This window comes from Spinacia oleracea, chromosome 5 (genome assembly GCF_020520425.1).
Source record: "Spinacia oleracea cultivar Varoflay chromosome 5, BTI_SOV_V1, whole genome shotgun sequence".
Classification (NCBI taxonomy): domain Eukaryota; kingdom Viridiplantae; phylum Streptophyta; class Magnoliopsida; order Caryophyllales; family Amaranthaceae; genus Spinacia; species Spinacia oleracea.
In genome coordinates this window covers 1,507,346-1,522,322 of record NC_079491.1, presented here as the reverse complement: position 1 = coordinate 1,522,322, position 14,977 = coordinate 1,507,346, and the positions used below count along the sequence as shown (strand labels likewise).

The 14,977-nt window shown below is 36.5% G+C and overlaps 2 protein-coding genes across 3 annotated transcripts; one reads left to right on the top strand and one right to left on the bottom strand.

The window, feature by feature from the left end:
- The first annotated feature begins 5,361 nt into the window (after window positions 1-5,361).
- On the top strand, window positions 5,362-6,671 carry LOC110777326 (uncharacterized). The gene has a single exon (XM_021981937.2). It carries the CDS (start codon window positions 5,590-5,592, stop codon window positions 6,148-6,150), a length of 561 nt encoding a protein of 186 aa, XP_021837629.1. The 5' UTR covers window positions 5,362-5,589; the 3' UTR covers window positions 6,151-6,671.
- On the bottom strand, window positions 6,611-14,971 carry LOC110777314 (uncharacterized). 2 transcript variants are annotated; one of them, XM_021981927.2, is made up of 23 exons: window positions 14,521-14,969; window positions 13,538-13,617; window positions 12,858-12,944; window positions 12,722-12,772; window positions 12,516-12,633; window positions 12,363-12,419; window positions 12,208-12,272; window positions 11,954-12,037; window positions 11,720-11,770; window positions 11,573-11,635; window positions 11,376-11,422; window positions 10,835-10,904; window positions 10,694-10,756; window positions 9,686-9,775; window positions 9,514-9,552; window positions 9,091-9,240; window positions 8,908-8,985; window positions 8,722-8,807; window positions 8,305-8,353; window positions 8,124-8,204; window positions 7,898-7,991; window positions 7,143-7,254; window positions 6,611-7,010 (listed from the first exon to the last, which is right to left on the bottom strand). In XM_021981927.2, the coding sequence occupies exons 1-22, from the start codon at window positions 14,870-14,872 to the stop codon at window positions 7,190-7,192; spliced, it is 1,920 nt and encodes a 639-aa protein (XP_021837619.1). In that variant the 5' UTR covers window positions 14,873-14,969; the 3' UTR covers window positions 6,611-7,010; window positions 7,143-7,189. The 2 variants fall into 2 exon arrangements, with proteins under 2 accessions (XP_021837619.1, XP_021837614.1); XM_021981922.2 differs by having other exon boundaries at window positions 6,713-7,010; window positions 10,694-10,904; window positions 14,521-14,971.
- Between the last annotated feature and the right edge of the window lie 6 nt (window positions 14,972-14,977).

Below are 14,977 nucleotides of genomic sequence, written 5' to 3'. Positions count from 1 at the left end.
ATGGACTAGGTGTATACATTCTAAAATTTGATAAATTAATAATAGATCAGCCAACTTGGCCTTCCCTGAAAAAAAACAATAAAGAAAACTATATACATTCTCATGTAATTTAAATGATGGTTTGGGGATGGAGTGCGAAAATAATAGAAACGGTGAAAAATATAATGTTTAGAATCGGAGATTATGTACAAACCTCTATTTTATATTTTTACAATATTATTATTACCCTACAAGAATTTATATCTTTAATGACAACCTAATAACGACGGATTTAAAATTCCGTCGCAAAAATCTTTTGCGACGGGACTTACAACTAAACAAAGACGGGAATAATCGTCGCAAATGTCTTTTACGACGGGTTAACGGCGAAATTTTTCATTAATGACGGTCCCCTTCGTTAATGGTACAATTTCTTGTAGTGTTGGGAGTTTTACGATGTTACCTTTCTGCTCATGACTTTCAACTAGACTTGATAGCCCGATTCGCTAGCCCAAACTGACCCGACCCGAAAAAGTGCGGGTTTAGGTAGCCTAAAATGCGGAAAATTAGCCCAAGTCCCGAGCCTGCCCCGAATACCAAATTCATAAAGCTAGACATGATTTTTTATGTTAAAATCCAGAATATTGATCACCTTTAATAGCTATCAATCAAATGAATTTCTGCAGCAAGTACGATTTAATTACCATAAAACGAATAGTAAAATTGATAGCCCTAATTACGTACGTTACTAGCTACGTTGTGCAACTTGTACACGATGAAGTATTATTAAGAAACTGATTACCTGAGAACATGGTAGCATGAAACCTGTGCCTTAACACAAATATCACGAATTCACGTCTATTTGATTAATAAAACATAATAAATAATATTGCAACTATTAATTCATCATCACCAATATTCCGCGATATTTAGGTGTGTATGGGTCCTACACGATCGTGTAAGTCTCCATAGATTACGACCTCTACGTATTACTTGTAAGTAAAAATGATTTTATTTGTACAAATATTAAGATAAAATAAGAAAATTGCGTAAAAAGGAGGATGGATAACTGGATATAATAAAATATAGATAAAATAAGATAGAGTTGTAAAAAGATGTGGGTGAGTATATGGAAAAAAAATGAATAAGTGAGAGAAAGTAAGGGGAAAGTTATAAATATTGTCGGGGTAATATGGGTAAAGTAGTAAATTCTCATGTCAAAAAATAGAATAAAACACAATTTAAATAACATTCTGAAATGGACTAAAAAAATGAAAAATGTAAAGATAATTTTGAAACGGACATAATAGGAGTATAAAAAACTTGATTCATGAGTCATAAGTCATAAATCATAACCCCCACTAACCAACATAAGTTGGTGGAGTTGGTGGGGAACTCACCTTCCAAGTCACAAGTTCGAGCCCCATCAACTGCGAAATGTTTGGGAGTGGCTCAAGCGATGACCTGCGGAGCTGGGCTGATTAACCTGTGTTAGGTGCTGGTTCAGTTAGAGTCCCTTCTTCTTACCTATTAAAAAAAAAAAAAAAAGTTCATAACCCCCGTTTAGAGCAAGTTTCAAGGATCACTAGTCGTGAGAATAAGACATTGTTGGATTGCTTTGTTTACGTTTTGTTTCTCGTTAGTTTGTTTTGTTTTGGGCCAAAAAAGAAGCAAAGACAATGCCTTGGGCCATTTTTCGTAAGATCGATGGCTTAATTGGTTTTTCCTGGATTCGTTTCAAGAAACTGTTTGTTCATGCCCGACTTGACAAACCTTGGATACTTCTGCTGACCCGAAGCTGCTGCAAACATATCTACTAAAGTTGGTCGTGGGTCGGAATGGGCTTCGGGCCGAACCACTACAGGCCCACTCTCCATCTTGGGTCGGGCAGGGCAGGACCGAAAATTTCAAACAGGGCCCATGCCATAGACTAACGGGCCGGGCCGGACCGTCGTGCCTAAGCCTAGATTTACTAAGTTTATCGTGCTGAGTCGAGTAGTGCCATACATTGTAGTGTTTTTTTCTAAAAAAGTGACCCATATCGGATCATGTTTTTTTCGTGCCCGTATCAGACTGGCTTTTTTTGTGTCCGGATCAGGTCATGACTCGGGTCGGCCCGGCCCACTGTCATCTTTAAACATATGAAGTACAATACTTTGTATAAGGTCAAAGTGTCAAACAAAACAAGGAAAAACTGAGGAAACAACGTGCTATTCTAATCATTGACAAGTATTCTAATCAATGTCTTAATCAAAAAAACATTGAATGTACACACTCTTAATTCTTAAGTCATAGATTTGGTTAACCAAAAACTTAAACAAGTACATTACGTGTAACGTGTTAACGGCTAATTGGTCTATTTCAATTTCACCAAGACTGAGATGCATGTCATCATACAAGATCTAGCAACCAACCACCCAAGTTCTTAATCCTTTGTTCACACAACATCTATGTGACATCTGCTTAATCATACATAATTAAAATCTATTTGTACATTATGTACTATTTCGTGGTTCATTCTTGTTTTTTGTTTTTGTTTTGACGAGGCCAATCTCGTTATAATTCGTTGTGACTCCTTTAAGAGTTAAGACGAGATAGAATTTAAACTACTATATAACGTATAAAAAGACGCTCAAATTAAACAAAAGTAAATGCCTAAAAAAGTAAAGATGGCCATGGGCCGGATTGAGCCCGCGGGCCGTGGCTACACCGGGCCCACTTTGCTTCGTGTCGGGCGGGGTTGGGCTGAAAAGGTCAAAATAGGGCCCAATCCCACGGACCTTCGTGCTGGGCCATCGTGCCTACGCCTAATTTTACTAAACTTTTACATATTTTGTTGTGCTTTTTCCCCAAAAAAAATGCGGCTCAGGCCCCGCCCACGGCCCACGACTTTGTGTTCGTGTCGAACCGTGTTTTTTCGTGCCATGTTGACTTGGGCTTTTTTCGGGCCTCGGACCGACCCATAACCATCTTTACTGAAATGCACATAGTACATAAGTACTTTTAAAGAGTGACATGATTTTATTGTCTAGAAATTAAGGAATATATATTTTCAGAATAATAAATTAATAATAAACCATTGATATAGTCGATTTGACACTAAATGTCCTACTTATTCACTCTTTTCTTTTTGTTGAACGATAATAATTATTTATACAAACTATTTTTTACTAATTGATACATAAGTTTAACGAATGTTATTACTTTAAGGTGAAGAGGACCGAGCCTATAAAAGAACTAATAAATCATTAAAGCCTATTAATACAATAACATGTATGAAGTCTCATACGAAGTATAGTATAGGATGGTCTTACATTAACCAACATTCAAGTACCCTGAATCTGAGATTTCTAAAATGTTAAGTACTTATAATTAGTCCTTTCAAATTATGATTTTGTTTTAATTGATTAGATAAAGGTGGAAACCTTTTTATGTTAAGTAAAAGGACAAAAATGTTTGTTTTGAAGAAACAGAGTGGGAAACATCTCAAGCAGCTGCCAAAACAAAAATCCAACCAAAATTGTTGATTTTCAGGTTATTAATTCCACTTTCATATTATTATTATTATTATTATTATTATTATTATTATTATTATTATTATTATATTTTCTGTAATTTTTTTTCATAATTATTGTCTTATTCATTGGGATTTCCAGATGCTTTCTTGTTCAAATTAGTCTGACCTACCATTTCTTTTGGTAAACCTTTTCTAAGTTTTATTAGATGAATATGGAAGATAACTAAATTCTTTTGGTAAACCTTTTCTAAGTTTTATTAGATGAATATGGAATTTAATTAAAGTTACGCGACTGTTTTATTATATAACCGGCTGTACCTTGTAAAATATATAATTACGACTATATTCTTGCTTGTTTTGCTCATAACTCTTAAGGTATAGACACACATGCAAAGAACAACCGTGATATTATACCACGCACAAGGTTCAAACAGTTATATGTAAAAAAGTTCTAGTTACACAAAGAGCATTCAGAGTAGAATTTCAATCCCGATAAATTGAAAATACTATATATGTACTATGTATAACTTTGAGTCTATGAAGGTTCTTAAGTTACACAATGAATGAAGTTTTAGACGTCATTATATTTAAATTGTTATTTTTATTTTGTCTGAATGAGTTATATGAGTAACGTAGTACAAATTATAAATGGGATAGAGGGAATTTAAACTTGTGACCTACGTTGTTGATTGGCGACAAAAATTATATTTCCTTTTTTAACTTTGCAATTTGCATCATATACGTAGAATTTCTGAATTTCACCCACAGAGATATTTTTCATTAATTCCAATAAATCAAAGGTTGCAATTTGCATCCTGGATAGTTGGATATAATGGAGTACAACTTTACCCACAACAAATTTGACAAACAAAAAATTGGGAGAATTAATTCATGCATGGTTTTACGGGATCTTTCTTAGCAAGTTGAATACAATCATTACAATAACAAAACTTGTATTTTACCCAAACTCATCCATAATAAGAACTGGCAAAACTGACCCACATCCATTACTTGATCCGAGACCCGGAATCACTTGATCCGAATGGTACCTAAATTGATTTTGGCCCGACTAAAATTGAATTGTTATGATAATAATGTGTAATAATAATAATTATTTTATCATAAAAATCCTATTGATAATAGATGAAACTGACCCAACTCAACCTAAACCTGAAATCAAACTGATTTATTGTTCACTCGAACTTGACCCTGACCTAAAGATGGTTGCGGGTCTGGCAGGCCCGAGGCCCGACCCGACACAAAAAAACACGGCCCAACACAAGCACGAAAGCATTTTTTGGAAAAAAGCACGACAAGGCACAACACAACTCGACCTGGCACGATAAAGCACGCTAAATTCAACAAATTTTGGCTTAGGCACGACGACATGTAGGACTGGGCCTTGTTTTGAACTTTTCGCCCGGACCAATGCAACGCGGGCCAGATCCGTTTAGGCCCATGGCCTAAATTCCGACTTGGCCTGACCCACAACCATCTTTCCCCTGACCCAAATTAACCCGATTCAAACGATCCAACCCGTTTAGACCCACAACCCGTAGGCTCGGCCTGAATCCCGACCTGGCCTGGCCTACAACCATCTTAACGCCGTACCCAAATTAACCCGATTCAAACGACCGCATTACCACCTTTGTTAATAAAATAATGGTATTTGGTGGTAGGTCCAAGAAAACATGGAGTATGATATGCTAAAACAAAAAAAAAAAATTAAACAAAACTTTGGGCTGTACGGGCCCACGTTACAGCCGTGTTCCCACCCTTTGACAGTTTCTCACTCCAATCACACACCGCGTAACATCTCTAATAAACAACTCCACCACCCATATAAATACCACTTTGAACGTTAATTCCCATTCATCATCTCAAACAACAACAACATTTACTTTACTAAACAAAGAACACCACAAAAGTTCAAAAGTTCATCCTCTTTTTTAAGCAACCAAGAATACCACAAAAAGTTCAAAGTTCATCCTCTTTTTAAACAACAACATTAACTTAATTACCAAACAAAGAACACCACAAAAAGTTCAAAGTTCATCCTCCTTTTTAAGCAACCAAGAAATACAATCTAAAACATGGGTAAGAAGAAAAGCTCATGCGAGGCGGCGGCCCGCCGAGCGTGGCGGCGGCTCCGTATAACATTGCTATGGGCTAGACAAGGCGGGTTGCTAAAATGCCGGTTAATGGCCGAGTTAAGGCACATGCCTAAACAACTCAAAGGCCATTACAAGAAGTCTAATAAGGATATGATCCAGTACGGTGAACGTCAGCTTTCGTTTGACGAAACACCAACGATACACTTTAGGATGCACCGGCCGTCCTCGTTGAGGTTCATGATTCCGTGTATTACGCCCGAAGTGAAGGATTTCGATTACGATTTTGCGAATGACGGTTGTGATGATTATGATGATGTTAAGTATAATGGGGTTTGTGGTGCAAGGAGGAGTTTTTTGAGGGGTAATAATGCAGAAGATTGTGAAGAAGATGATAATGGAGAATGTGAAGAAGCTGTTGTTTATGGAGATTCCGGGATTGACGACAAGGCGGACGAGTTCATTGCTAAGTTCTATGAGCAGATGAAGTTGCAAAGACAGATTTCCTATCAACAAAGGCATAATGCCATTAAAGCACTTTGAAGTAAAGATGGGTGTGGGCCGGGCCGGGGCTGAGGCCCGACCTGGCATGAAAAAAAGCCCAGCAAAAAACACAACCCGACACGAGCATGAAGTCATGGGCCATGGGCTTCATTTTTTTGGGAAAAACACGACAAGGAACGACTCGACACCACAATTCACGCTAAATTTAGCTAAAGTAGACTTAGCCATGATGGCCCGGCCCGACGATCTATGGACCTGGCCCATGTTTTGAGATTTTCAGACAGGTCCAGCTCGACACGAAACAGAACGGGCTTGGTGTGGGTGGGCCTGAAGCCTATTCAGGCCCACTGCCCATGGGCTCGGTCCAGCCTACAACCATCTTTATTTTGAAGAAGAGACCAAAATACATACAGTTCGAAGATTTGTTTCATTCTTTCTCCTTTTATCGGAGTTTTTTGTACGCTGAGGCATTACGGCATTTTTGTAAATACCCGAGGGCTTCCCTTCAAAGAGTTTTGCAGTAAATTTTATTAATGAAAATAGAGATCACATTACATTCAGTTCCAAGTTCCAACAGAGTAAAATCTGGGAAGAAATCTGATTATGCAAAAAGGAATTTTAATTGAAATAAATCCTCTGAAAAGCAGAATTCAAAACGAAATACTACTGTAAAACAATGTAGAAATTTTTTCTGGAGCCCAATGGAGTGGTTATTCCAGAGCTTACTATAAGTCTATAACCAATCCAATATTTTTTCCCTATCCAAAACTTCCTATAGAGCACGGAAAAGAAATAAACGAGTGCAGCAAAGAGCTACGAATGCACCTCTTAATGTAGGCCGGCCAAAAATCACGCAGCAAGCCAGCAACCACTACGCTAACGCTATTGTCTATCTTTCCCTGCAAAAAACAGATATTTTTTCCCAAACACTGTCTTAGCAAGGAAACAAGAGTTTTTTTTTTCCCAAACACTGTCTTAGCAAGGAAACAAGAGACTGTCCTTTTAGTTTTCTTAAAGAAAGAGATGCTTACCACTATAAGAACTAGACGTAAAAGAGAGACTCGTTTACATCTGCACTCTAGCTACCGTTTTGGTCTGTTTTTAGATAATCTTCCAGTTGTTCGGTTGCTGCCAAAATAAGACCTACAACAGCAAGAGGTTAAGTCAAAACCAAAATGTGGTTTATGCAGCCGGGTGCACAATGCTCATTTTGCACCATGTTTTTAAATGAACATATAGTTCAAATTCAAAGAACATATCATTCATATGCAAAGAAGATATAGTAAATGAACATATAGTTTAAATCCAAAGAAAATATAATAAAATGTTCCACGTTGTACGCGTATATTGAAATCATTCTCCATGTTCATTAGGTATGGCTCCGTTCTATATACCTTATTTGTGTGTAAAAATATCTGGAAAAAACTTATTTTGTCTGAAATAAGTCTAACAGAGCCTTAAATGAATGTTCATCAAGTGCACAGTGAGCACCGTGCACCCCAGTGTATAATCCAAATTGCGTTTCCCCAGATCGTTGAAGTCTATCTCAACTACTCCCTTGGGGATCAAAGCTAAAACGATGTGAACTCACAAAGTATAGAGCCTACTCAAACACCATATTTTCAGTAGAGTATGACAAAACTCAACCGAAGAATAATATGAAAAGAAAAGAATATGGGATTGGTTGAACACGTCTACAGTGGTAGATTTTCATTTCCCTTTGTTTCTTGTATTCTTTCATGTGCAAATCTTTGAAGGGATTAAACGACATTGCAGAAAAAATTACCTAAGAATGGAGCAGAAGCTCTCCCGGGCCTTGATTTGAATTCAGGATGAAATTGGACCCCAACATAATACGGATGACCAGGCAATTCCAAGATCTGTACAAGAAGGAAAACACGGCAAAGATAACATATCATTCAATACAGGCAACTGTTATGGACAAAACACAAAGAAAACACACTTTCATTCTTTCTACAACATTAGTTCTGTATTACTGGGAGAAAATTTACCTCCATTCTTTCTCCAGTTTCATCCCTTCCGACAAATTTAAGACCACCTTCTTCTAAAGCATTTACTAGGTTTGGGTTAACCTGCAACATAAATTTCATATGTTGTTGGAATGATGGAATACTACAGTAAATTTATAAACAAAAAATGGTTAGGTAAAAAATCAAGCATCATGAAGTGAACCTCGTATCTGTGACGATGACGTTCATCCACAAAACTTGAATTACGGTACCTGTATCAAAGAAAACCGCCGACAAAGAGAACTATTCATTTCAGAAACTTGAACTAACAAATACTTCCTCTGTTTCTTTTTAGATGACACAATGTGATTTTTGACATATTCTCACAAACTTCCTTTTGTGATTTATATTTAAGAATAGTCATGTGGGGTCTTATTAGATTCGTATTATGAATACTTTTCAAGTATCAACTTTTTGCAATTTTTTCTTATACATAATTGAAGATATTAATTTTTGAATCGTGCATTGGCAAACGCACCTAAAAAATTGTGTCATTTAAAAAAGAACGGAGGAAGTATTTGGATAAAAAAAGAGGAAAAGACTATCATTTGGTAACAAGAAAAGCGGTTATCAAACTTACAACTTAGAAGTCACACAATGAGGGGTCTGAAACAATGTTCTCCGAGAACCTAATCTCATTGTGTTTCCCATATGTGTTCTGGATCCCTGAGAACACAAGTGAATTTGTAAATAAATAAAAAACTAATAAAAAAACAATCATCTCGTTCTTCACTAAAACTTGAAACTATATACTTTCATGGCATACCTCTGGCATAAATTTGATCACGAGATTTGGAGCTTTCTCATCAAACTCTTCACTATTAGCATTTTCCCACCCTAAAACCTACAACAGTAGTAAAAAAAAAAAAAAACCATATTCACACCACCAATCTCAAGAAACAGTAAAATGAGCATTTTTCTTGGTTGGTTCAGAACGAATTTTACTTACAGATCTGGCAAATTCTATTACAGATATTTGCATGCCCAAACAGATTCCCAAATATGGGACATTATTCTCTCTGGCATATTTTGCAGCTAATATCATTCCTCCGACTCCACGATCACCAAATCCACCCGGGACCAGCACACATGAAGCATTCTGAACAGACAAATATAAGGATGTCACATTTTCTGGTGAAATAGTTCCTGCCTACGTATAATTCATGCAAGAAGAAGAAAACCGCCAATATTTGGAGTTGAACAAGAGGAATCTCAGAAAAAGAAGAATATCCGCAAAGACTCAAGAATGTTTAGATGAAATGAGCACAAATAATTATGTTCTGACCGGTTATGAAAGTGTGAAACATAGATTCTACTGAATAATGATTTCTTTAAAGAAAGAGAAAATTTGACTACAGGTACAAAAACAAACCTTTAGAGTCTGCCATGCAGAAGCATGAGCATCTGGTGTCTGCACAAGAAAAATAATACAGTGTCAAACTCTTCTTCAAAAATGAAGCAGAAGTTCCATTTGCATTACAACATTTGCAGCAACCTTTAGCAGAAATAAATAAAACAGAAGATAACATGAGAGAAGTCGCTACCGATTTGGCACATTCATCTTCAAGGTCTGAAGCTGCAATCCAATCAATTGTTGGCTTTTTGGAACAAGCAATGCAGGCATGTAGAAGGGCCTAATACAAGAGATATCGATTGTATCACTAAGGTTACTATAAAAAATGGCATTACAGCTTTAACAGTGGCATAGATTCTAGCACTTGCACATACATTACATTCATGAAACAAAAGTGATTAGGTGACAGTCATCAGGATTCTTTTAGTAATGTAGTAATGGAAAAATATAAACAAATTTCCCACTAAGCTAACTTCTAATTCTCATCTTTCCATTGTAGCAAGTAAAAGTCTCTAAAGAGAAATATACTTTGCAAATGCAAGGCTCCAAACATCTGGCCACCACATAAAGGTGAGGGGACTTATTGTTCAAGATGGTCACAACTCACAAGTCTGACAGAATTCGACACCTCGCTCATGTATGAAAGCCGCTAGAACCTAGAGGGTTTTCAGACCTCGGGAATAAAAAGAAAAAGCAAATTCAAACTAATACCAAGCAACAATATGACCACTCGAGAATCAGAGTATTAGTTCCCCTCGGAATAATGGTTGTTTGGGCAATTTTTTCCAGGAACTGCTTTTCCCATTTTCCTCTGTTTGTTTTGTGAAGTGGTGAAAATAAGTTTTTCTGAAAGTATAAATAGGTTTCCCGAGAGTAGAAAATATTTTCTGTTGGTGAAGAAGGGATGCCACATTTTCCGCAGTCCACACCTTCCTCCTCTTTTTCTGACTACTTCTATTTCTTTCCCTCTTATTTCTGTTTTCCTTGCAAACTTTTCAATACAGGAACCAAAAAAGAAAACTTTGAAACTTAATTTCCATTAAAAACGATATATTGTCCAAAAAAAGGTTTCCTTAGACGATATCATTACCCTAGTGTTGCATGTTGATGGTCACAATAGTGAGAAGATAAACATACAGGAAGCAAAATTGAGATAAGCCAGTGTCAAAGACTCAAAGCCATGGAAATCAAGCATTACCTTAACCACGGACAGATAAGAATCTGTTAAACCAACATACTTTCCAACCATAGCAATCCTAACCTGCCAGCACCAAAACCTCTGTAAGTACACATGAGAAGGTACACAAGAACCACAAAAGTGAGATGATGAAGTACTAACAGAGTCGTTAAGGTTATCAAACGTCTCCGCTCGGTTTGTCCACTCTTCCAAGTTGGGAGGTGCAGCAACACTGAAACAAATCGAATCTGGTTAGCTATATAAAGAATCTCACCAGAAGCCAATCTCTTGATTCCACATAATCTCTATATCTTGTTCTTAGGAAAAAAACATGAAATTTTTATGACAGATGTCACAGGACATCATATAGTCTATGATACTTATTTATGTTTTCAATACACCAAAGAAAAGAATCAGGGACCAGTCAATAATAGGGGTGTCCAAATGAGCCAAAACCAACATGATATATCTTGCAGCTAGGCCAATACCTATGCTACCCGGACACGTTATGTGTCCAAGTGCCCGACACGACTATTTTGTGAAAAAATTGCATGATTATGGTTCAAAATGAAGTGTCGAAGTGTCCACACCCATGTCCGGGTGTCGAGGATCCGACACGGGTATTTGAGGTCAAATGAAGAGTCCTGGTAAAAGAGGCCAATACATATACAAATAGCAAGGGCATGAGAAAAAAATATCTTACTTGAGCAAACATAGCTGTCTCATTATAGCCAAGTGGGCCTTTTGATTCTGTAATATAGAACACAAACCCAAAATGTCAATAAGAGTTGCCATGCAAGCATTGCAGCAGAATTACCCAAGACAGATTAACTTTGTTGGGAATAAAAGAGAGCATGTGAAATCAGTTTGAAATTTCTTTGATATGAAGAATAAACCCACCTGTAGTAAAAGTGGAACGTGCCAAATATTTGGAACATCGTGAACATTAAGAATATTTTCTGCCTGCAGAGAGTCAATGTTGGAAGTCAAGAAAGAAGCAACCAAAACCTGTTAGAGTAAAAGTCAAAACTTCTAGCAGCCAATTACCGGAACATGGCAAAATTGTGAAAGCTTCTCCTTGGTATTTTCCAGCAAAGGCTGCAAATAAAATATAAAATAATTACACAGGTATCGAGAAGATTGAAACTCTTCGAAGAGGTTGTCTAATGAGAAAAGCTCATTCAAACTGGCAAGTAACCGAGATGCCGAAGGAGATAAGCAATAAGTTAAGTAGATCTGTCTCGTTATAATGGCTACTAAATTAAGAAAAAAAAAACCGACCTGTGCAGATCGACATGCAAGCAGATGAGGAGTCAAGCCTAATGCCCTCAGTTCTCGCACACTATGTTGAGTAGGCTTCGTTTTCTGCATAATAATACAAGAGGTCACAACTCACAACAGAGTACAGACAAAAAAGACTAGGCACTGAGAAAATGAGACATTAGCAACATATGAAATATAACCATAGAACAAAGGAAAGGCAAACAATAACAAATTAAATGAGTCCACGAGTTATTTTAGGAGTAAAAAAGCACCTGCTCACCCACAACACCCAGAACAGGAATCAGGCTGACATGAATGAGGCAGAAATTTTCTTTTCCTGTAAAGAGTATTCACACACCCAAAAAAAAAAATTGTATTATTATTCAGCAATAACTACTTCAAGTCCAACACAAAGAATTAGACATACCAACAGTAAAAGATAATTGCCGTAGCGCTTCAATAAATGGCATCGACTCAATGTCACCTACAAAAGTCACACAAAAGATATTCACGGGTCCAGTTCTGGGAATATTGTAAAGCAATTGCAAAAAATAGATACTAAGAAGTGAATCAGCCTTACCTACAGTCCCTCCCAACTCTATAACACAAACATCAGCAGAATCATCTGTTCCATCAACAGGGATGCTTGCAACTCTTTGAATCCATTCTTTAATAGCATTAGTTATGTGTGGAACAACCTGTATGAAAAAACAATGGGTGTCTTTATGAGTGAAAGATTGTTTCAAATTCCAAGACACCGGGAAACGTAACTAAAAAATGAACTACCTGTACAGTTTTTCCAAGGTAATCTCCTTTCCGCTCCCTTTCAAGAACAGACTGCAGTAAGGTAAGAAAGGTTTATTATTTTCAGCAGAAGTTACAGGACAGACTTAGACTAACATAAATACGAATGATTTTTCACCTGATATATCTTCCCTGTTGTAATGTTGTTATCTCTTGTCAGAGTCACATCAAGGAACCGCTCATAGTTACCCAAGTCTAAGTCAACCTATATGAAAACACAGGGGGTGAATTAAAAGTCTAAAACAAAAGGATTGAATATAGAAAACATGTTCAGCAAAGATTAAGCTAAATACAGGAATGAAGCATTGCATAAATGCAAAAGAAAAACTAAACAAAGTATCATATTTGACTGATGTACCAAGCTGCAGTAAAATGAAAATGTGAAGCCATGTAAGTAAGCCAAGAATCAGACACATAAGGATGCCAGTGAACTTGAAAGCAAATGCTGATGCCAGAAAATAACTCAGAAGGTAACAGAGACAACTTTGCTAACAGAGGAGTGACTTTTTGCTTCTATGAATTCTTTCAAAAATAGATGATAACCAGTTAGACATGTAAAACTTTTAGGTGCAAGATGAAGCAGCCAATTAAATTGCAAGTCAAAACAAAAACAACAAAGTCAAGAAATGCATAAAGGTGACAGTAAAAAAGGCTCCAGAAAAATAGATCAGCAAATAAAAGAGCACGCCATCCATAAATGTATCGTTAATTCAACATCAAATATCTGCTCAATCTGCACACTAAAGTTACATGAATCCTAAACCAAGCATGCAGACGAAGATAGAAACAGAAGCAAACCTCTCCCCCGTCATCGAGTACAAATACTTCTCCATGCTCAAAAGGAGACATAGTGCCGGCATCGGTATTCAAGTAAGGATCTGCAATGTAAAGAAACTATGGCCATAAACAAATTGCTCAAAACAAAAGATAATAAAGGGAGGTAGGTAAACATCAACAAGGACTATCACTTTCAACAAAAAGGTTTACTTCTATATGAGAAGCAACACTATAAAATAACAAATAGAGTGAACATTTTGGTAAAACCTCAATTTCTTCATGAAAAACAAATATGAAAAAGGAAGCATTACCACTCTAAGATTGATATTTAGGGGAAAGAAAAGGCACTCTAGCAATAAGAAATCACTATGCAACAACAAGCAACCAACTGACAATACAAAATTACAAATAACCATAAACAGGTGTATAACAACCAAACATGCAATGATCATAATTTGTTGACAAAAACAAAAACATCTTTAAGTACCAAAGGCTCTTCAACCAGAAATCTACTGCAAAATCAAAACTGGAACTAAAAACTCTGATCATGGAATTACCTTTACTTAAAATCAGTCTAACTGAGAACCAGCAACAAATTCCAACATAACCCATGAAAATACAAACATGGCATTCTACTAATAAGACATGCATTCAACCAATTACTAATTAAAGACAAACATTGACATCTCTAATTATTTAGCAATACCGACAAACTAATTTACAATAAAAATCAAAAAATGCAATTACCCATTAAAGATTCAAGAAAAGGGTGGCATCTTTAGCAATACCCACAAACTAATTTACAGTAAAAGTTTTAAAAAATGCAATCGCCCAATTATAAATTCAAGAAAAAGGTGGCACCTTCTGCAATACCCACAAATTAATTTACAAGCACAAAATCAAAACAATGCAATCAAACCAATACATATTACAGAAAATTATGAACAATATCAAAAAATTATTAAGCAGCAAACAATTATTAGCAAAAGTAGTAGAAAGCTGACCAATCTTAATGGAAGTGACACGAAGACCACAAGCTTTGAGCACAACACCTATGCTGCTAGCAGTGACACCTTTACCCAAACCACTAACAACACCACCAGTGACTAAAACATACTTCATATTTCTTCTCTCTGTCTCTGTTTCTCCAATTTCTTTCTGTGATTCCAAATTTAACCTTGTGGTTGAAGATGAGCAGAAAGGGGAAGAAAAGCGGCTGACAATGTTAATGTAGGGCAACTGTTTGATGAAAGGCCTAGCAGAGCGGGAAACAACTGTTGTTGTTTTTGGTGTTGAGTATGAGGAGAGAGAAAGTAACGAGATGGTAGTTTTAGAGAGAGAGTTTAACTTCAACATTTAAGGTCAATTTTCCCCTTTTGCAAAAGGGAAGAGAACCTTCTTTTTCTGGGAAAAAAGATTAAAAAAGCTGTTATGCGAATTTGGGGTATATTGTGAGAGATT